The sequence below is a fragment of the Struthio camelus genome, chromosome 24 (assembly GCF_040807025.1).
Source record: "Struthio camelus isolate bStrCam1 chromosome 24, bStrCam1.hap1, whole genome shotgun sequence".
In the NCBI taxonomy this organism is placed as follows: domain Eukaryota; kingdom Metazoa; phylum Chordata; class Aves; order Struthioniformes; family Struthionidae; genus Struthio; species Struthio camelus.
In genome coordinates, this window is record NC_090965.1 from 5,014,870 (window position 1) to 5,035,294 (window position 20,425).

The 20,425-nt window shown below is 43.4% G+C and overlaps 1 protein-coding gene across 4 annotated transcripts in view; it reads left to right on the forward strand.

Annotated features, from left to right (window-relative positions):
* Window positions 1–1,633: 1,633 nt before the first annotated feature.
* The window catches only part of SRPK1 (SRSF protein kinase 1), a 28,675-nt gene continuing 9,883 nt past the window's right edge, over window positions 1,634–20,425 (forward strand). The window contains exons 1-11 of one of the 4 annotated variants that reach the window (XM_068917843.1): window positions 1,838–1,929; window positions 2,034–2,094; window positions 8,815–8,886; window positions 8,984–10,467; window positions 13,917–14,035; window positions 15,833–15,941; window positions 16,399–16,486; window positions 16,695–16,782; window positions 18,276–18,382; window positions 19,088–19,253; window positions 20,354–20,379. In XM_068917843.1, the coding sequence (XP_068773944.1) occupies window positions 10,397–10,467; window positions 13,917–14,035; window positions 15,833–15,941; window positions 16,399–16,486; window positions 16,695–16,782; window positions 18,276–18,382; window positions 19,088–19,253; window positions 20,354–20,379 (774 nt within the window). In that variant the 5' untranslated portion in view covers window positions 1,838–1,929; window positions 2,034–2,094; window positions 8,815–8,886; window positions 8,984–10,396. Of the gene's footprint in view, window positions 1,930–2,033; window positions 2,095–8,814; window positions 8,887–8,983; window positions 10,468–13,916; window positions 14,036–15,832; window positions 15,942–16,398; window positions 16,487–16,694; window positions 16,783–18,275; window positions 18,383–19,087; window positions 19,254–20,353; window positions 20,380–20,425 lie in introns of all 4 variants that reach the window. The other 3 variants (XM_068917845.1, XM_068917844.1, XM_068917846.1) reach the window with 3 other exon arrangements.

Here is a 20,425-nt window from a genome sequence, read left to right on the forward strand (position 1 = left end):
CAAGGCTGTCTTGGCTTGGGGTCAGCAACCCTTCGAGGGTGCTACTTCAGATTCTATTTTTCTATCCCAGGTTGGAAGAGTCCTGGAAGAAACTCAGCAGCAGCGAAAGACGCTCCTACCACTGATCAGTAATACCTTGCTTCTGCGTGAGACCTCTGCACGAGGCTCCCCGTTCAGACCACAGTGCAGGCAGGGGGTCCTCGGGAGCTACCACCCGAGGGCCTGTGATCCCCGTCTCTGTGCTTGCTTTGCTCTGTTGCTTTCCAAATCTGGCCACGTGCCACCTTTGGTGTCCTCGCCGCAGGTTGCAGAAGCCTGGCCTAGGCCACAGGAAGTATGAAATGGAGCAGTAGTCACGGTAGGTGTGAACACACCTTGTCAGAGCCAACCGCGCGAGTCATTTATTACAAACACAGGACGACAGATCCCACTTAAGGCACAGGAACGTGCCGCCTGTAAACTGAGATTGTAATAGCTTCTCTCCCTGCGGACTGCTTATATTGTGACTTCTGTGAGGTGGAAGTTTTCCTACAGGGTTGCTGTACGGTAGGTTACTAGCAAAGGAGAGGCTCCATCATGCTTAAAGCTCAACCTTAGTTTGAATGCAGCAGTTGCGTAAAGAAGGTCCACGTTCCCCCTTTACCCAAGGGCGTGGGGGGGCTGCCCTTTTCCCGCTGCGTTGCATGAATACCAGGCACTCCAGCGTTCTAGTTCCTCACTTAAAACCCTTTGCAGGAGAACAGGTAGACGTATTTCATTCCCAGAGCTTGCCGTGAGCAATACGGCAGCAACTAGGAAGTTAGGAAGAGGGCTCTTCCTTGCGCCTCCCGAGACTGCGCGCCCGCGCACCCGTAGCCGCCGCCCCGCGCGGAGCCCGATGCCCAAGGGCCGCTGCTGCCGCCGCCGGCGGCTCCCTCTGCTGGCGGCACCGGCCGCCGTTCGGGCTAAACGGGCGTTGAGCACAGCCGCGGAGGGGGGACGGCCCGGCAGGCGGGTACCGCTTCCCAGGAATTTGTAGCCTTCAGTTTCAAGTACTTACAGCGAGATGCTCAGGTAACCCAGCAGCCTACAAGTCAAACGCTTCGCGTGACCTACGTTACGGAACCGTGGGCATCTAAGCCCCGACGGGCGTTTCGAGCCGTTACAGGCGGCACAGCGCCCACCGAGCTCCTCAACGCCAAACGCGACGAAGCCGGGTACGTTCTGGCCAGCAGGTCGCCGCCACCATCCGGCGACGCCAACGCCTGCGCGCGCTTCACGGGCCAGCAGGTGACCAAGGTCCCCGGCCGCCGTGGCGAGCAGAGCTGACACGCCGCGGGAGCGTTCGCCACGATGGCGCCACGCGCGGGGGCGGTTGGGGCTCGCCCGCGTCACTCCTGCGGGCGCGCCGCGGGACGGCGGAGGCTCCGTGCCGACCCCGGCGCGCCCCCCCCCACCCCTCCGCCTGACGTCACGCGCGCGCCCGCGGCGCTGACGCCACACACGCAAGCGTCGACGTCACAAGCCGTGCGCGCCCCGGCCGCGCTCCCCGGCGCCGCGCGTGCGCGCTCGGCACCATGTCCCTGCCGGAGGCGGCGCCAGGGCCCGCGGCGGGCGGGCGGGGGCGGGGCCAGGAGCGGGGGGGCGGGGCCTCCCCGGGCGGCCCCGGCTCCAGCCTCTCCCCCAGCAGCAGCTCGAGCAGCGGCGCCGCCAGCAGTAGCAGCAGCAGTAGCAGCAGCAGCAGCGGCGGGGGCGGGGGCGGCGGCCGCCGCCGCCATAACAACGACGACGAGGGCGAGGCCGCGTGGTGGCGCGCGCCGCGGCGCGCGAAGGTGCTCAAGCCGCGCATGCTCCGCCCGGCGCGGCCTGGCGCGGCGCAGGGGACGGGCCCAGCGCGCAGGCGCGCGGGGCACCCGGGGCCACCGGCGCTAGCGGCCATGGAGCGGAAAGGTGAGCGCCGCGCCCCCTTCCCCCCCCCCCCCCCGCCGCCGCGCCGCTCCCCCCTCCCCATCCCCCTCCCCCGCACCCCTCACGCCTCTCTTGTCTCCCCGCAGTGCTGGCGCTGCAGGCCCGGAAGAAGCGGACCAAAGCCAAGAAGGACAAGGCCCAGAGGAAGTGAGTGCGGCCCCGGCCTCCCGCCGAGGGGGCTCCCCGCGGCTCCCGCCGCTTTGTTAGGCCCGGCGGCCTCCCCCCCCCCCCTTCCCCGCGGCGCTGAGGCGGCCCGGCCCGGCGGGGGGAGGGTGGCGCCGGGCCGCTGCAGCTCGGTCCAGGCCGCCGCGGAGGCTGGGTGCCCGGTGGGGGCGGCGGTTGACGCGGGTTTCGCCGGAGGCGCGTTTCGTGGCGCTGCCGCCGCCGGGGTTCCCCGAGGCCGTGACGGCGCCGCCGCCCCCTGCTCCCGCCGCGCCCGGCCGCCCGTTTCGCTCCGCCTCCTGCCCCTCCGGGCCGCGGGACGAGCCCCCTCTCTGCGAGTCCCCCGGCCCTTCAGCAGCTGCTGGCTTCGGAAACCGGCCTCTCTTGACTCTTTTCCCCTGCTTTTCTTTTTTTTTTTTTTTTTATTTTTTGTTCCTCCTCCTTTTAATCTTGTCCTAAAAACGTTACGATGTGCCGTTTGCTTCTTTCTCTGACTTTAATGCTTTTATGTGGCTTCTTTCCTACCACAGGAATTTCGCAGGTCTTTATGTGTGGTGAGCTTTTGGATGCAGATATAAAAATTAAAAGATCTAGAGTAAATATTAAGCAATGGCTTCTAACAGAATGCTTTGAGTGCTGCGTTCAGTGCTGCTTATGGGTTCCTTTCTAGTGAAAGGTGGTGTAAATCCTAGAGCCGGTCCCGTATGCTCAGTAAAATGCTGCTTTTTTTGTGCAAAAACTCTGATATCTTATGAGATTTTTATACTTGCTTATGCCTAGGAATCAAAGGTATTTGCTAAGGCTTGGGGGGTTGGGAGCTGGATAGGTTTTTTTTTTTAGACTTAGAGTAGTTCTTTCTTAGTCATTTCCTCTGACAGATCAGTTTGAGGGTTTTTTTTTTTTGAATTTTCTGGTCGATTATTGCCTCCAGCAAGGATTCAGTCGTTTTGAGACGAGTTCTGAGAGGTGAGGAAGATCAAATGAAACCCTTTAGGAGATGTGTGTATATATATTTCTGCATGGCTTGCTAGACACCACTGAATATCTTGAAGATAGCGTTAGGGCAGTTTTACAGAGCCTCTTCTTCTATAGTATTATCTGTGTCTTAATTTCTGAATGAATAATCATTTGTTTCATTATATGCCTGCCTACTTTCTCTGTCCAGCTGCAGACAAACAATACTGACTCTACCAATAGAGTCCACGGCTGCAGTTGGTAAGACTGTTATTTATACGAATCCTGAAACTGTGGAATGATAACTTTCAGTTCTGGCATGTTTTCTAAAAATCCTTTTTAATGAAATAACTAGAACCAGTACTTACCAGCACCGCTGGTTAGCTGTCGATTTTGCTGCTAACCTTGCTTTGAGTGAGGAGCCATACTATTTGTAAAATGCTGTGCTTATCTTCTTAAATTGCACTCTTCCTCAAATCTGTTTTCTAGCATCATAGGTTTACTAGATCCTACCTCAGAAAGTAAAGAAACTTGCTTGTACATTGTGCTCTGTGTCAGATAGTGAAAAGAACCCTGTATTAGCCTCTAACTTAGAGGTGCAGTACTACAAGGTTTATGCTGTTTAAATGCAAAGCTGTTCTAGCTAAATCTTCTAAAACAAGCTTAACTGGGTTCTTGTAAGACCTTTTCTTAAAACCTAAGCTTGCATCCTGAAACACACGGAACGTCCTTTTAACGTCTGATGTTCAATGGTAGTTGGTTGGATTATACACTCGTAATTTTTCCTATATGAGAGACAGTAAAAAAGGATGAAACAGCTGACTCTTTAAAATTAAAGACTGGTAAGTATTTAAAGTCATCTTGTCATTGGTAAGTATAATGTTGCAAAGAATGTTCTGAAGACATTTGAAGTAATCCAAATTGTCTTTCACTTTAGAAATGAGCTACCACCTGCTTTAGGTTTGCTATCAATCCAATCTGGTTAAAAAAAACAGGGAGAAAAAACACTTATAGAGAAAAGGTTAAAACAAATGAAAATTGACTGTGCAAAGTGCAAAACTAGATAGTTATCTCGGTTTTTCATCTTCCAGTAGTTAAAATTGCTGCTATTTAGGTTCAGATAAGACCAGCCTAAATGGGTTATTTAAAGAAGCCCCTCTTAAGTGCTAATTACAGTTCCATGTGTAAGTTTGTTTTTTTTTTTTTTTCCCCCCAATGGAATGGTCAACAAAGTTCTTTCTGCAATTTCAAGTTGTTCCTCTTTCTTCCCTCCTACCCCTCTTAAAGTTTTATTTACTTATTTATTTTAATTGGTGGAGGAGCAAAAGCATTGATCCAAGTGTCCTGTTTTGGTGAAGGAGAGCAGGCAAAGATTCTTGGTAATATGAAGGTGAGAACCTGTGTGTGTCGTCTTCAGTAAAACTACCCCAAATCTTCTGGGAAGCCGGAAGAATCATCTGACTGCCTGTCTCAGATCTTCACTGGGAAAAGTTCTACTTGTCTAGCCTACTCTTCTGTCCTATGCCTATTGTTGTGGAGTTGGAAGAGTAATGTGGCTGTGCGCCTTTTGGCCCAGCTCCCGTTTTGGTGAGAACTGAGGAGGAGGAAGGACAGGGAGGGTTACAGCTGAATGGCTTGAAGGGACACAAAGTAAGCCTAAATATAGGGAGATCCTGAGTGCTAGTGTTGACTGTCACTGGGTTGCTTTGTGGCCTTGAGTGAAGCACTTGTTTTAGTTTCCTGTTATCTCAGCCTTTTTTATTATTATTAAAAAGGCAGGGAATGGGAGTTGGAATTGCTTTAATCTAAATTATTTTTAGAAGATGAGAGAGGTGAATTTCCACTTGGTCATCTTAACATTAAGAATTTGTAAGGAAACGTGCACATCAAAGCTCAAGTTGTTAGTAGGACATTGAGAGTTTGGTATGTAGGCTACTGCAATGTTTGTGTTGCCAAAAGATAGCTGTGGCTGAAAGTTATCTGGAAAGTGTGTGATATATTAATTTTATCACTTCATGGGTGAGAGGTGTGCAGATCTTGAGCACTGTCAGTCAGTTGATTCCCAAAGGCACCAAAAAGCCCATCTCTTTCTTCTTAATTTTTTTTCTCTTTCTTATTTTTTTTTTATTACAAGCTTTTGTTCCATAGTAAAGCTACTGTAAGTTTGACCATAAACTCTTCAGATGGATGGGTCTAGTGAGGTGTATTCAGATACTTAGTTTTGCCTGACTCTCAGAAATGCAACAGATCTCGCAGTTCTATGTTTCAAGCAGTGACTAATCTCACTGGAGCTCAGTATTGGTAAGCAAACGTTATTCATAGTATTTGTACGGGTCCTTAGGAAGATCGGGGAGCCACACAGTGTTTTCCTGAGAACAGCTCTTGTCCTAGATTTCATCTTAAAACTTCAAGGGAACTGAAAACAGAATTTCTGTGTTCTGGTATGTGCAGTGTTGGATGGGGAACTTCATGAATCTAGCAGGAGAAAGGTGGGATGGGTACCTCAACAAGTTAGGCTTTTGTTTGGCCACAAGGTGGCTGCTTCTTGCTTTACAGGTCCCATAGCACAGAACAGATTGTGTATGCAATGTCATAATCCCTTGGTGCGTTAAGGTAGCGTCTGTATTCGGAAGCAGCGCAGGCTAACAGGAGTTTAAAGGTTGGGCAGGGATTGTTTGTGGTTTTTAGTGTTTGAGAACCCCACGCACTGTTTGGAGGGGATTGTTGTTTTGAATTGGCTCTAGTCTGGACAGAGCATTCGTTAGTGGCTACAGTGATTCCGGGGCACGTAATCTACATAGGAAATGGATATTTTTTGCACAAAACTATGCCTGCTACACTGTATGAACCAAAGCCCAGTAAGTGAGGAAGATCAAGATTTTGCTTCAAAAGTGTGTTCCTGTCGGAACTAAAATACAAATGTAGATGTACTTTACCTGTGGCTCCAGTAATTTATAATGGAATTCAGTACTTGCGACAGTGTTTTGCTGGCAATTATGATCCGTGGTTTTTTGTTTTGTTTTTTTTAATCTGCATTGTGTATTGCAAACACTCAGAAGATCAAACCGTTCTCTTTGTGCTAGGAAGAATAACTCCTTCGTATACTGCTGAGCTTAAGACACAGGGCTTAAACTAGGCTAAAAACCATCCAAATTCAAAGCAGTTATAGCAACTGAATTATTTGTTCAGTTTCTTGTCTGGTTCTGTCTTATAGTTCATTTTCTCAGGCACGAGGAAAGCAAACATATTACTGGAACCAGCCTACAAGCCTGTACGAAATCCAGATAATGGGTATTTCGTTGGCAGGCCCTGATTTAAAAAAAACTGTTTCATCGAGTCCAGTGTCTTGCTTCAACGATGACTTTTATCTTATGTTTCAGTAAGGAGTTGGCCCACTTGTGCATGAAACCACCGGTTCTGTGTGCTTGGGGAATAAGGGCTATTGAATTGTTCATGCCTCGAAGAGTGAGTTATTGCGGTAAGCGTGAATAACTGTGAGGGTAACGGTAGGCATACAGTTACAGTATGTGACTGGTTCTGAAAAAGGTAGGTTGGCAGAAGTATTCTGATTCTGGGTGCACTGGTTAATTTATGTGATCCTTTGTTATGGGCTCCAGTGAATGGGGGATGCTTTTTCAATGGAGTTTGAATAGTTCCTCAAGCTCTCCCTACCACTGGAGGGAGGGCCAGAGCAGAGTTGAGTTGGTACAATGCCACTGTCTTAGTCCCCTTCCCTTTCCCCAAATGCGTGTGATATTCAGTATCTTCAAGAAACAACTGGATTACAGTTATCTGTAATTCTCTGACCAGCCTCTTGACATGCAGTGAAGCCTCACTTCTTTCTTCCTTTTCCCTAACGGAAAAAACAAAAGAATTGCTTGATGGAGAGAGACAAAGAAGTTGGTAATTTTTCCATCTGCGCACTCTGGGAAGCAGAAGAGTCCTACTATTTTTGATACCTTTTCAGTTTGTTATTGTATGTCTTGCTTACGTCAGTGTTGTGCTTTCTTTGGAAAGCCTTGGACTTCTGATAGTGCTCTCAGGTTCCTCCTCAGCTTCCTTCTTGAAAACTTTGCCCTGGATCAAGATTTTGGATTATGTTTTCCTCATTTGTCTTCCGTAGTTAATACCAGAGCTACAAATTTGATAACTATTTTAAGTGTATGTTTAAAGTAGAGTCAGTACTTGAAGCCTCACCCACAGGATTTTTCATTCAAATACAGATGTGATTATCAGACTTCAGAATGACAGGACATAACTTAAAGCTCTGCTGGTTTCCATGGAGGTCCCTTAGTTTGTGTAGCTGAAATAGCAGACGATTCTGCAAACAACTTGTTAAGTACTCGTGTGGGGGAGTAGGTATGGGGAGCAAGAAACTTAATTGCCTCTATTATTTGCACATTAGTACCATTCTCATGTGAAATTCATTATGACTTATCTTCAAATTGAACTCCCACTGATCTACTAAACAACAGTATGTATTGGTGCCTCTGAGTTCAGTTCTTTCAAAACTAAATGTTAGGCTATCTCCAGTCCTCTAAGTTCTCAACAATGGTATTCCTGTAAATTCATAGCTCTCAAATAATTGGCTTTCAACAGCAAGTATTGCAGATCTGCCTTACTGGCAGAAAATGCCAGTTCTTTATTCAGAAAAATAAGGATGGCAGAGTGAATGGTTTGCATGTAATTAGAAAATAATGTGGATTAGAAATTCATAACTCCCCCACAAAATATGATTTACAGTTCTCCCAAGTCTCCCCCCCCCCCAAAAAAAAAAAAAACTTTAAAAATATGCCTTGAGCAGAAAGGGTAAAGTGCACGGTGAGCAAGAACGTACTTCTGCAGTTTCAGACCTGAATTCATATTACAAATTTGAATCTAAGCAGTTATTTACTGAATACTGTATTTGCCTGTGGATCCCCTGCATGTGGGCACATTAGGGGCTGGCAACAGAAGCAGTCATTCTTCAGACTAGATGTGCCTTAACATGATCTTGAAATTGCAGGCACACTAAGGAATAATAATGAGATGCAGTCTGGCAAGCATACTTCCCTTAAAGAGACATTGTCTCGATGCACAGATGTGAAAATAGGAGAGAAATTCTAAATAGTAGCTTTTCACCATACCAGATGGAGCTTCAATCTTTTTTATCTTTTCCAAATAAAAGCAAGAAAGCCATAACCACGCTTGTACAAGATCTTGCAGCAGTGGGTATGCAATCATGAAAATCACTGGCTGAATGGTTAAGGTGGAAAGCAACACTACCTTTAGCAAGACTCACAGAGTATGTTTTAGCACTCTTATCTGTGTCGCCTACAGTATGACCTAGATTAGTCTCAAGTTCACTGAACTGAAATCTGTTTGAAGATGTAAGCCTTAGGTGGGTAACTTGATCTCCCAAATAAGGAGTGGCAGTGTTTATTAAGAAGCCTGCAGCACAGTCTTTACAATCATCTAGGAAGGCAATTGTCCTTGGTTTTGGGATGGGATGGGATTCGTATCTGCAAATATCCAGGGAACGGAAAACTGAGGTAGAGGAATAAGGAGAGTCTGTATAGGCAGAAAACTTGGCACCTCTATAAGGGTGACAAAAGCAACTTGGATTGAACATATGCTACCCTCCCTGCTTGAGGGCAGAAGGGGCCCATGTTTATATCTTTCCTAAGCAAGTAGATGTGTAGCATGTATAGTATTTCTGATGTTTGGAGGGCAAGGAAAAATATTTCTTCAAAACTGTTCTGTTTCATATAGGAAATACCAGAAGTCACTTATACGTAATGCCCTTAAATAGGAGAACCGAAAACCTGTTGTCAAGCGTTTTATGTAAGTTATTGGGGTGGAGAAAATGAGTTCTGAGTTTTGACAGTGAAGTTTCATGCCGAGACTTGGCTGTTTTAATGTCTTGACTACTACTTTACAGAGAACAGCAAAGGGCCTAGCGCTAGTGTCACTCCACTGCAAGCCGCCTAAAGAGCGCAGACAGTGCAATGAAAAACCGGTCAGCATGGTTGTCGTCGTGGTCTCTCTTCTTGTCCTCCCATTGCTAGTGGATCTGCAAGAATGCACGCTGTGGTCAAGGCTTCTTAATGTTGTTTTTACTTTATTTTTGCTGTGTGGACCAGATAAGGGATTCTGTGGAAAACTGGCAAGAGAATGCAAACAAGGTTTTTTTTTTCTAAACGCCTTGGATGCCTTGCAAGGAAGGAGTGAGTGACTGAGATCTTGGTTGCTGCAAATAATGATTACCATCTCTGCCGTGAAAAGGAGGTGAACAGAGGTGTCATGTGATGTATTTAGTGAATGTGGAGCAAAATATTGGCTGTTGTGGAAAACTTTGCCTGTTTTTAATACCTCTTCTAATATGCAGAGGTTTGGCAACTCTTATTAGACTACATTAAAAGGATGTTCAAACTTAATTCTGTGAGCTTTTAAGATGAAAATATTTCAGATATACAGTGAGCTGAATATATTAAGAATGCAATTCTTCTTTAAACTTGTTTGTTTGAAACTGCAGAGCCAGCTTCAAGGTGTCTTCCACTGGCAAGACTTTCTCAGTAGCAGAGAAAATCTCTTAAATTATTACTTGGTAACGTCACATTGTTGCTGACCTGTTTCCCTTATCACTTAAACAAGCCAGCAGGGTAAACACGCAGAGGAAACGGCTGGTAGTTCTTGTACATCTTTGGAGGAAGATATTAATTGCCTGCTGCTGTGAAGAATATTCAGTTAACTTTTTTTAAGATCCAGTGAAGATTTGTCCCCTTCTGCCCCTTTTTTTGTCACTTTTAGGCGTAAAGGATAAGGTTGTTTGTAACTCTGGACGGAGAGGTTTGGAATTACTTCAGAAGGCTCATTTTTACTTTAAACGCCCTTTTTCTCCTGTGATTGCACTGGTATCTCTGTATCAAAAGGGCTGGACTGTCAGCAATTGCTGTGAACCTTGCATTCATCGGAGCTTTCAATCTAATGGACTATTGAATAGGCAAATAAAACCGGCTTGTTGAGGAAGAGGAAACAAAGTATCTGACTGAATTTCTAATCTCATTAGAGGGAAGACTGAAGCAGGTAAACATCAAGAGCATGAGCTGACTCTATTTACGTTCAACCCTTAACATGACTGAATTTGCAGAAGGATCAGCTGAGAGCAACCCCCAGCCTTGCTGCAAGGCCCTGTACCTGCAATGCAGTGCTGTGCATCTGCAGCTAGGTGGTGGAGGCAAATCCCTTTTCTCCCGTGCTCTTGCACAAAGCTTTGCTGCGTTCAAAAAGAACCAGCCCTCAGCCTGCCGTTGATGCGCCTCGGCTTCCTGAACAATCTGCCATCTCCTTTTTAATGGCTCTTTCGAAAACTATTGGACTGTCTTCAGGGATATCTTTATCAATGGGAGGCCGTGCTTCGTGCAGGTAGGTTAGCCTCTTTTTTGGGGTCATGTGTGGATTGCAGTTCAGGCATTCCTGAGAGAATGAGGACTTTTTGGGGTCTCTAAATACGGATTCACAGGAATTCCATAAAAGAGCTTGCATTTTTGCCTTACAGCATTGCTGTTCCATGTTGTTTTTTCTCCTTTGAGTAAAATATTACTGTGTAGCTATAGAGAGACTCTGCAAATCCAGCTAATTCTACTGATTAATTAGGACATTGAGACAGCGTAAGTAAAAGGTGAACAAGGTATTTTAAAGTAGAATAGAGGAAGATACATATAAAGCCCTAAAACTGTTGGGTTTTTTTTTTTTTTGAGTGTAAACTATTAAAACTACTTTTCATAGGCTTTCTATATAATGTATCTGCATTTTGCAGTATTACTGACAGCTGTTCAGCTGTTGTTAAATATAGGGTTTGGATCTTTTTGCTCTCTTTAGCAGCCCTGTGTGCCTGTTAGCAGACTACTGTCTGAGTGAAGGATGCAGACATGAGGATTGTGGTTTTATGTGTCAATGTTTTCCTTTTGCATTAGTACGTATTTTGCACTGATTAATTCCCTTCTTTCTCTCCCTATCTGCAGTTGGCATGGTCAGTTTGGGGGAAGAAGGTGGTGTGATCTAATGACGTCTAATGAATTTTCACGGGAAGGCAAAGGAATGAGATGTGTTTTAGAGGTGATTTGAAAGGAAAGAGTACCATAGAAATGTATGCAAGCTGAGCATGGCTATGTATTACATTAGTTGGTATAATAGACTATAATATACAAGCAGAATGCTTCATAAGAATGCATTTCAGATCGCCAGGACAGGCTCGGATGCAGGCTGCAGGGTGTGTCGGAGACAACATTGTCAACAGCATGATTTGTTGGCTCCCTCTTAGGAGGGTTACACGCAGCTTCCGAAAGAATGGTGTGTTTTTTTTTCCAGTGCTTCCAGTAAATTTCAGTGCTTCCAGTAACTTCTTTTTCTGGATGCACGCAATTCATATTATTGAAGCGCATTGTGACTGCAGAAGAGCATGCCATTTCTGTCTACCCCAGTGATTCTTAGCATGAACGTCCTTCTGAATCTGTTCTTATCCTCTGCGTTTTGCGCAGTTACAAAAGTGGAAAAACTTGAAACGGCGTCCGAGAGAATTATGCTTCGGTTCTTAGGCTGTAGGTGTGGCTACCGGACTTAAATTCTCCCTTCTGTGTAATTCTTTGTTCTGGTCCTCCTTACCCTATCTGTACAATTTGATATCTCTTAGCATCCAGTCTTTCCTTCAGCTGGTCTGACAGTGTCCTCCTCTTGCATTCGCTGCCTGCTCTAATTTGGGGATGGTTTCGAGTTTGTTCATGGCTCAGTCATTCCCTAAGAAATGCAGCAGTTTTGAAGTAGCTTTTTGACCTGACCTCTGAGATTTTTTTTTTTTTTCCTTAGTTTCTTCCCAGCCCCCCTCAACAGGATTATTGGTTAATGTCCCATTAGCCTGACAGCAGTGCAACGGACTGTCTGGCAGTTCTCTTGGTGTGTGATTTGAGACCACTGTTCTATGTTGCTTGTATTTGATTTTGAACCCTAAAATCAATAGGCCTTACTACACCTGACAGCAGACCCAAAGTAAGTGTCAGGTGATATAGTTGTGCTTGGGGCGACCTTTGTAGCTGCTCTTCACTTGAATGAACTTCACTTCCAGGTGGATCATGACTAAATTTGAAGCTGTTTACAGATGGGAATGGGCAATTGTTCCTTTTATGCTCTGTGGTTATTTAAGATTACACAGCTTTGAGGTATTAAAGGGTTAAAATCTCAGCAAAGTGCATGTGTAGGTAAAAGCTGAACATGTCTTCTGCTTGTAACTACTGACAATTGCAGTATTACATTTTTGTCATACAGTTGAAGATTAGCCGGTATGGCCATGATGTGATGCATGTGACTCCAGCTGGGTTGTGAGCTATAGAAACTGCATCAAAAAGCCCATATGTATTAGCTTATCCACTAAGACAACCAGTGGTTGTCTCAGCAGTTAACTCTTTCTTTGAGGAAAAGGAGAGCTGAGTTTGTAATAGTGTTGGAAGGCATCAGTTATATCTACTGCTTTCCTGGAACAATAGTTTCAACACGAGAAACTTCCGCTAATTCACGCTGTCAGAGAAGCTCATTGTAAAGAACGTTATCTTGTGCTTGTACATCATGGTATAAAGAAATAAATTGTTGGTTGCCTACCTTTCTGGACAACTCCAGCTTTTTTTTTTTTTTTTAATATGTCATACTTCTAAGAAAAGAAAGCTTAATATTGATATTCTGCAGCACTTTGCTATTAAATCTGGCTAATATAACTGGACGCCTGGCACTGTGTTCATTTGAAATGCTCATTTTCTACAAAACCATTGTGAAAACCTTTCTCTGTAAGGCTTCCTAAAGTGAATAAAAGTTAATTCCCTGCAGAGCTATCTGTTTCATATTATGTCATGAACTGTTGTCATTGGCTGTAGGCAGTGTGCTGCTGTGAAGGGATTGGGGTGGGGGAGAATATCAGTATTTTGGGGAGGGGGATCGAGCGTAATTTTAGTGCATGAGAGCAACAGTCTGACCTTTGCCGACATGATCTTCACATGCAGGAACTTAGAGTAGCACGCTTGGTGAAAAGTTAAAACACACAAAATTAAGGGTTTTGCTTATGAATGTAGGAGTGAAAAATGCACCACCCCAGTGCCCGATTTCTGTGCCTTGAATCGCAGGCTCTCGGAAGGCTTTACAGCCCATCTGCTCTGCGCGCTCCCACTCGCCACCGTTCACACAACACGCGCAGCACTGTAACAAACTTGAGCCCTTCAGTGAAAAGGCAAACGGGAAAGGTAGCATACTGCGTGAGAGCAGAAGAAATCAAGGGCAATATCAGGTGGTGGAGAGACTTCTAAGGGGTTAAAAGCAGGAGGATTGTTAACTGTCCCTTTCATGCCTGCAATGTGAAAAGGACAAAGGGCGCAAGTTCTAAAATATCAATTTAATTTTGTTGAAGGTGTAAGCATTAATTGATATTAGTCTTTAACATTCATCAGGATTTAAATCTTCAGATTTTATATGCGATGTCATCTTAAAATTTGCTTTAGAAAAATCCTCAGTGATGAGTAAAGGGCTGGGAAGGGTTTCAAAGGGACTAATATTTTAATGGGGTCGGTAGGCTTTTAATTCGCTGTCCCATTTAGGCTTTTCTTTGTTCTACTATAAAATTGCAACTAGCGCATTAGGTTGTATTTCTCACTAGTACATGAAAAATTGTTTATATCTACCTTGACGCTAGCTTAGGAATAAAAGCATGGAAATGTGGAAGTCCTTTTTTTCTGAAGGCTGAGTATTGCATTTCCTCCAGTACCAGCAATCTCTCATACAGAATGTAAGCTATTGAAGTCTAACGTGTGTGAGACTCGCGGTGTGTTCCCTTTCAGGCCTGACACTCAGCATCGGGGCCCTGCTGCTCATTCTGAGAATGATCTTCCAGAACAAGAGGAAGAAATCCTGGGGTCAGACGATGATGAACAGGAGGATCCAAACGATTACTGTAAAGGTGAGGACTCGCCTGTTTAAGGTACAGGTTGCTCAGTATACTCTAAAGATTCCCATGAAGTTCTGTCTGCTACAGGGCATGAAAATATGCAATTTCTTTGCTTATTTTAAATTTTTTTTGAAATTACAAATGATAAAACTATGCTCCCTGGTTATCTCTGTTTCTTTCTTATCAGTCAAGACCTGAGTTGGAGAGCTCTGTTTTTATTGCATGTGTTTAATGATGTTAGCTTTTCCTCTGTGCTAGAGGATTTATAGGTGTTTTGAAAATGGTAAAAGCGAGTAGGTATTCAAATCACTTTCGAATTCTTTTTTCATTCTTTTTTTAAGCTCATCATTTTAGTATCCATGCTTTAAATAATTTATTTTTGTGTGTGTGTGTGTCTGTAAATATCATCTTACCTTTTGTTTCTCAGATGGAGACTGAGATACAGAACAGATGGAAGTATCAGAGTATCTAGTTCAATACCAAAAGGGTCAGGCTTTTTTTCAAAGTATTTGCTGTAGTTAAAAAGAAAAAACAAACAAATGCTGATCATACAGTCTTAACTGAACAATTAGCTGGAGCTTGAATGCGTGTCCCACTTCCAATTTCCAGTCAACTTTATAAGTCTAGTTCTGTGCTTACTATTTAGTGTATGTATTGGATAAGGTAGAGGAAGAACTGTGTAACAAACATGTTGTTCATGTGTATAAAAATGCGAAGTAAATATAGCACAGAAGAGCTTCAATTGTAATGTTTCTTATGCTTCAGTGCTTGCCTTCAAAGGGTTTGCTTTAGCATGCTACCCAACTATTTGCGGGATTTTGTTTGTTGTAAAGCAAATGGGAAGAAGAAACACCATTGTGTGGATCAGCGATCTACGCAGCTGTCACTATTGCAGCTGAAACCTTTAAGTGAAGGGAACAGACTTCTACTTGAGCTAATGAAACAATTGATAGCAATTACATGTATGTTTTGTCTGTGAACCAGTCAATCGAGAGAGAAAAATCTCCCTGGCAAAGCATGTTTTTCATGAGTATTTGCTGGCCACAGTTGAATATTAAGCATCTGGAATCTAGGGTATAATTCCAGGTTCTGTCAAAAAAATTGTACCTTAACAATTGCAGACCTTTTTGCTCTATTCTGTCGTCTTCTGTCTTCCCTTTCCCTTGCATCCTTCTCTGGCTTTTCATATCTTCATATTTCAAGCATAGTATTTTCCTGTGCCTGCCTGGTTACCAACTAAGAAATGTTAGGAATACAGGGAGGGAACTCTTCAATTTTCAGCTGTGATGTTAAATGTCAAAGTGCTTTTCAGTCAGAAAAGCAATAGCAAGGGAAACTCGGGTTGGAGTACTTTTTAAATTCATGGGGACAGAGCATGCAAAAGCAGTGTTGAGGTTTAGCTGCGAGAGTCTTAATCTGTTATTGAACATCACAGACTGCAGTTTTCACAGGTTGTTAGCCTAGTGATCTTTAGATACTCCTCCAGTGGTAATCCCCTACGCTGAAAGGAGGGAAAGTCCGTCGTTCTAGTTCAGTTATATTAAAAGAATATTTTTTCAGTCAACTGGAGGGCTCTTCACTGCTGTTCCCCCAACATATATTGTATGTTTGTTCTAGCAGGATCCAGTTAGAGAAACATTTGCATTTGTCCATATGATTAAATATTTAAACACATCAAATGCATGTGCCTCAGGTTGTGGTGCTTGTTTGACGTACCTGTTCTTCAGCACTTGTGTGATCTCTTGACGTATAAACTTCTCGCTGTTATGTGTATGTTTTTGGGTTTTTTCCTTGTTTTTTCTCCTCTAGGTGGCTATCACCTTGTGAAAATAGGAGATCTCTTTAACGGGCGATACCATGTGATCCGAAAGCTTGGATGGGGCCACTTCTCCACTGTATGGCTAGCTTGGGACATCCAGTAAGTCTCTGTATTTAGTTTGCGTTTCTGACAGGAGTGCACGAGAGTTGCGCAAACGTGATCAGAAAGTATCTGCTTGTGTTTAGATAAAAGCACAAAATATACCTAATCCATGGGTTAGGATAGGATGACTATCCTAATGCAGAAGTTTCTTTTGATATCAGGCCTGCAAGTATATGGAAGGGGGTTAGTCTTAACAGGACAAACCATTTATGCAGTAAGAGTTTCCTTGTGTTCAGCAGTTCCTGACCTATTACTTTGTTTTATGAAAAATTAAAAACAGTGATGCATGGAGGAGACCCAAAGACAATTTTCAGAAGAGTGTTTGAATCTTATTTTTCCATGATGCTTGGGCTTTAAAAAAGTAGCTTTTGTATGCAAGAGAATTAGGATAATCCTGGAGAATAACTTTGTGTAAATGTTAACGGTCTCCAATTTATTTACTGTGTGTGCTTAGAGGGAAGAGATTTGTGGCAATGAAAGTGGTGAAGAGTGCAGAGCACTACACAGAAACAGCACTGGATGAAATCAAGTTGCTAAAATCGGTGAGTGCCTGAGAGTGGGCTTCAATTTAATTCATTTTTGGAGTTAGGGTAGTCAGTTCATGTGCTTGGTCTTTCGGATCATCTAGTTGCAAAGGATTTGGGTAGAGACTTCAGCACTTATTAGTGCAGCAGATCTGCACTACAAAAATATAGTCTCACCTCATAATTGCCTTAAGGAGCACAGAGTTAATCCTCTTTCTCTCTGCAGGTCCGTAACAGTGATCCAAATGACCCAAATAAAGAGAGGGTTGTTCAGTTATTAGATGACTTCAAGATTTCAGGAGTTAATGGTTCTCGTATCCTTTTGTGGAAGAAAGGCAAAGAGTTGCATGAAGGTGGGAGTGCCCTGGGTGGCTGTCGTGCCGGGGGCTAGCGAGCGATGCCTCGGCAACCCTTTCACTGCCCGAGGAAACGTATTGTAAAATCATTGCCCTCTGTGGGCCTTGAAGCTGCCTGCAATCAGATCTGAAGTGATCGTTCAGTCTGCAAGTCTGAGGACATATGCATAAGTTGTGGAGACAGTGCTGCTTAGTCATGCCATTAACATGAGAGATGGGGCGGCTGCATCTGATTTGTGAATCGGCACTGAATGGCTTGATGTCTGAGTTGCCTGTGTGGAAGGAGTGTCTGTCTATCCCCACCCCTCAGTTTTGCAAGCAGCCTAGTAATAAAACTCGTATGTAAGTAAAGCATTACAAGATGTTACGATCAATAATTAAAAATAGCAAAGACGTGCAGTCTGTAACTTGATAATAAGGAAATCTTCTAGTTGGGGAAGCGTTTTACCTTGACCAACACTTAACAGGTTTAAAGCATTTTGCTTTGTTGAAAATCCCATGTAGTTCTAATAGGGGGTCATTTATGGGAAATCTTAATGCACCCTTAAAATTTGAAAGTTGGACTTCTTTCCGTGTGCATTTCTGCTTTGCAGAATCTTGAACTTAATTTCAGTGAGAATTATTAGACTGCTTGAATCAGGCTGTGGATTATAAACTTTCTAAAGCTTTTGGAAAACAGTAGTCACATAATGTATTTCCTCTAGGGAAAAGAGCTAACATAAGAACCTAGCGTTGAGTAAATTTTTACTTGATATTGTATTTCTTGCGCTCTTGTGAAACACTCATGCATGCTTTCTGCCAATGTAGAATAAAAATAACCTAATAAAATTCTACAAGTTTGACTTTTAAAGCAAAAGCAAAATACTTAATATGTCCCTGGAGTGATGGTAGCTGTTCAGACCTTGCAGACAAAAGGAAGTTAATGTAAACACCGTTGAAGTCCAGGCTTGTAAAAAGTTTGTTTTGCTGGTAAAGAAGCAAGGGGAAAAAATAACTTCATTGTTCTGAGGATGACTTATCAACTGGAAGTTTAGTTATTTTTTGAGGTAACACTGGTATGGAGAGATCTGGGTTTAATATTTGGGCCTGGGGCAAGAGCCTAAACTGTTCCAAAACTTATGTTCTCAGCTTGAAACTGTTTCAGTGCTAGCAGTAAATACTAATGCATGGTTGCTTGTGCAGCTGGCTTCCACCCGGTGTGTGATACTGTTACTGCTGCTTTAGCACCATCCTTCTGAACTATATTCCTCCATGTTTAAAGGTTTTGCCTAACAATACTGATGTATGTGTAATAGCATGGTGCTGTGCAGGAAGGCCACTGCTCTAAGCTTAGTCGCAAAGGAGAGGGTTCTTCAATATAGAAGCACTCCATTAATACAGATTTCTCCGACCCTGTGAATTCAGGGCTCATTGGATCAGGATGTTGCTCTTTTTCCTTGACTGAGCTCCAGATATCTGTATGGTGTTTGAAGTTCTAGGCCATCATCTCCTGAAATGGATCATCAAGTCAAATTATCAGGGACTTCCACTCCCTTGTGTCAAAAAGATCATCAAACAGGTACGTTCCAGTTCTGACTGCACTGTTTGCCGCAACCGAGGGAGAATTTTTTCATAGCCTTTCTCCAGTCCAAGAAAATGAGAGTTAAAAATCAGTGGTATAGCCTCTCATACAACAAAAATCATTTTTAGGTTAGTATTTCCTTTCTCTACTGCAAAAATTTTCTGCTGCAGATATTTCTTTTCTGTCACTTAAACCGTGCTGGTGTAGTGGGAGGCCAGCTTTGCTTTTAACCTCTTACCCTGTTTATTCCTCACAAGTGCAAGTAGTTCTTTTTATAAGTTCTCTTGCAGTAAGCGTGGTGCTTAATGATGGGAAAAGCAAGAGAAACCTGTTCTCCCTATCGTATTGCTTAAGGAGAAAGATCTTTCTACATCGGAGGGTAGAAAGAGAAGGAAAGCATGATTTTATTGTAGGGGATTAAGATTAGGTTTTCACTGTGGTAAGCTAAGTCATGAAGGTAAAGAGACAGTGTTTTAACTTCGTAGTTGAAATCTGAGTACAAATCGAGATATTTTGGAATTCAGTAATAATCACTGATATTGTAAGAGTTGATCTGGAATATTCTTGGACATAATCTTTCCAGTTCGTTAATCATCCTGGGCAGCTACTGAATTCAGTTTTTGTGTTTTTCCTTTCTCTTCATTTTCAGTTTGCTTATTCTTTGCTTTTTTTAATGATTGGTTTTGTTCTCTTCATCTGCAGGTTCTTCAGGGTCTGGATTATTTGCACACAAAGTGTCGGATCATTCATACAGATATTAAACCCGAGAACATTCTTTTGTGTGTTAACGACCAGTATATTCGCAGGTTGGCTGCGGAAGCAACAGAGTGGCAGAGATCTGGGGCTCCCCCACCATCTGGCTCTGCAGGTGCTTTTTTTTATTTTCTTTTTTCCTCCTCTTTTTTTTTTCTCCTGAAAACTGGTGCTAAAAAAGTCATAACTAATCTCACAAGGGGAGAATGTCCCACTTACTTTGCATTAAGTGCAGTGGAACAGTACTGCAAGTAACTTTGGAAAAGCAAACTGTGAATTGTGAAGCTAATCATAAGTTCCAACTTGATAATGCTCGAAGCTAGTCATTTGTATAAGAAAAATGGAGAAAGGATGAATTAATGCTGACACCTGCTTTTAACGCAGTTGATCTGACACCCATACAGTGTTAGGACAGTCATTTAAAAAGCATGTTAGCCTTTTATGGAACAGATTGCATAAATGTGGTTGCACTCAAAATAGTGCCTAAGGGAATATGTGGTGAGGCACTTCTCACGTTTTCTATAAAAGTTTTATCTTCTTTCACTGCATGATGCTGGAAATGCGTTTTGGGGAAGTCTCAACAAGACAATTTACTTGTTAGGGCTGTCAATTTGCATATGTCTGGAAAGTTTAACAGTAAATAGTTTCCTTTACATGCTAACATCCGTAAAGAGCAGAGAGCAAATTTTCTCTTGCTCCTAGTTCTTATTCTTCATGTTCCTCCTCAGAATTTCCATCTGTACCAGTCCGCAGGTTTCAGGAACTACTACAGCGCGTGCTGGAAGGCTGTCTGCCATAATCTTACAGCACCAACGTTTAACTGAGCCCATCATAACATAGCTTAATTGGGTTAGGTCAGGGAAGCTCTTTACCTTTGGTATTTTTAATGTTTCAGCTTGCATATTCTCAGTAAGATGCATAATGCATGCAGTAAGTGAAGCTGTATGACAGGAAGTTTAAGTCTCTGGTATCAGTCAAGCAAATACTATCTGGGATTTTAATTGCACATGTACTCATCTCACGTTTTTCTCGGGTTTTTTATTCTTGCTATGCCTTTGTAGGAAAATGAAGCCTTCAAAATAAACATCTGTTGATATCTTTAAAATCTTGTTACCAGACCACATTGGAAAAAGCTTACCTTTACATAGGAGCGCAGTTGCACTTTTTAATAGAAAGCAAGTTAGTATGTTTATTTCCTTTTTCTTTCCCTTTCAGTGAGCACTGCACCACAGCCAAAACCAGTAAGTGAAATAGCTTTCATCTGTAAGTATGTATCTATTTACTATC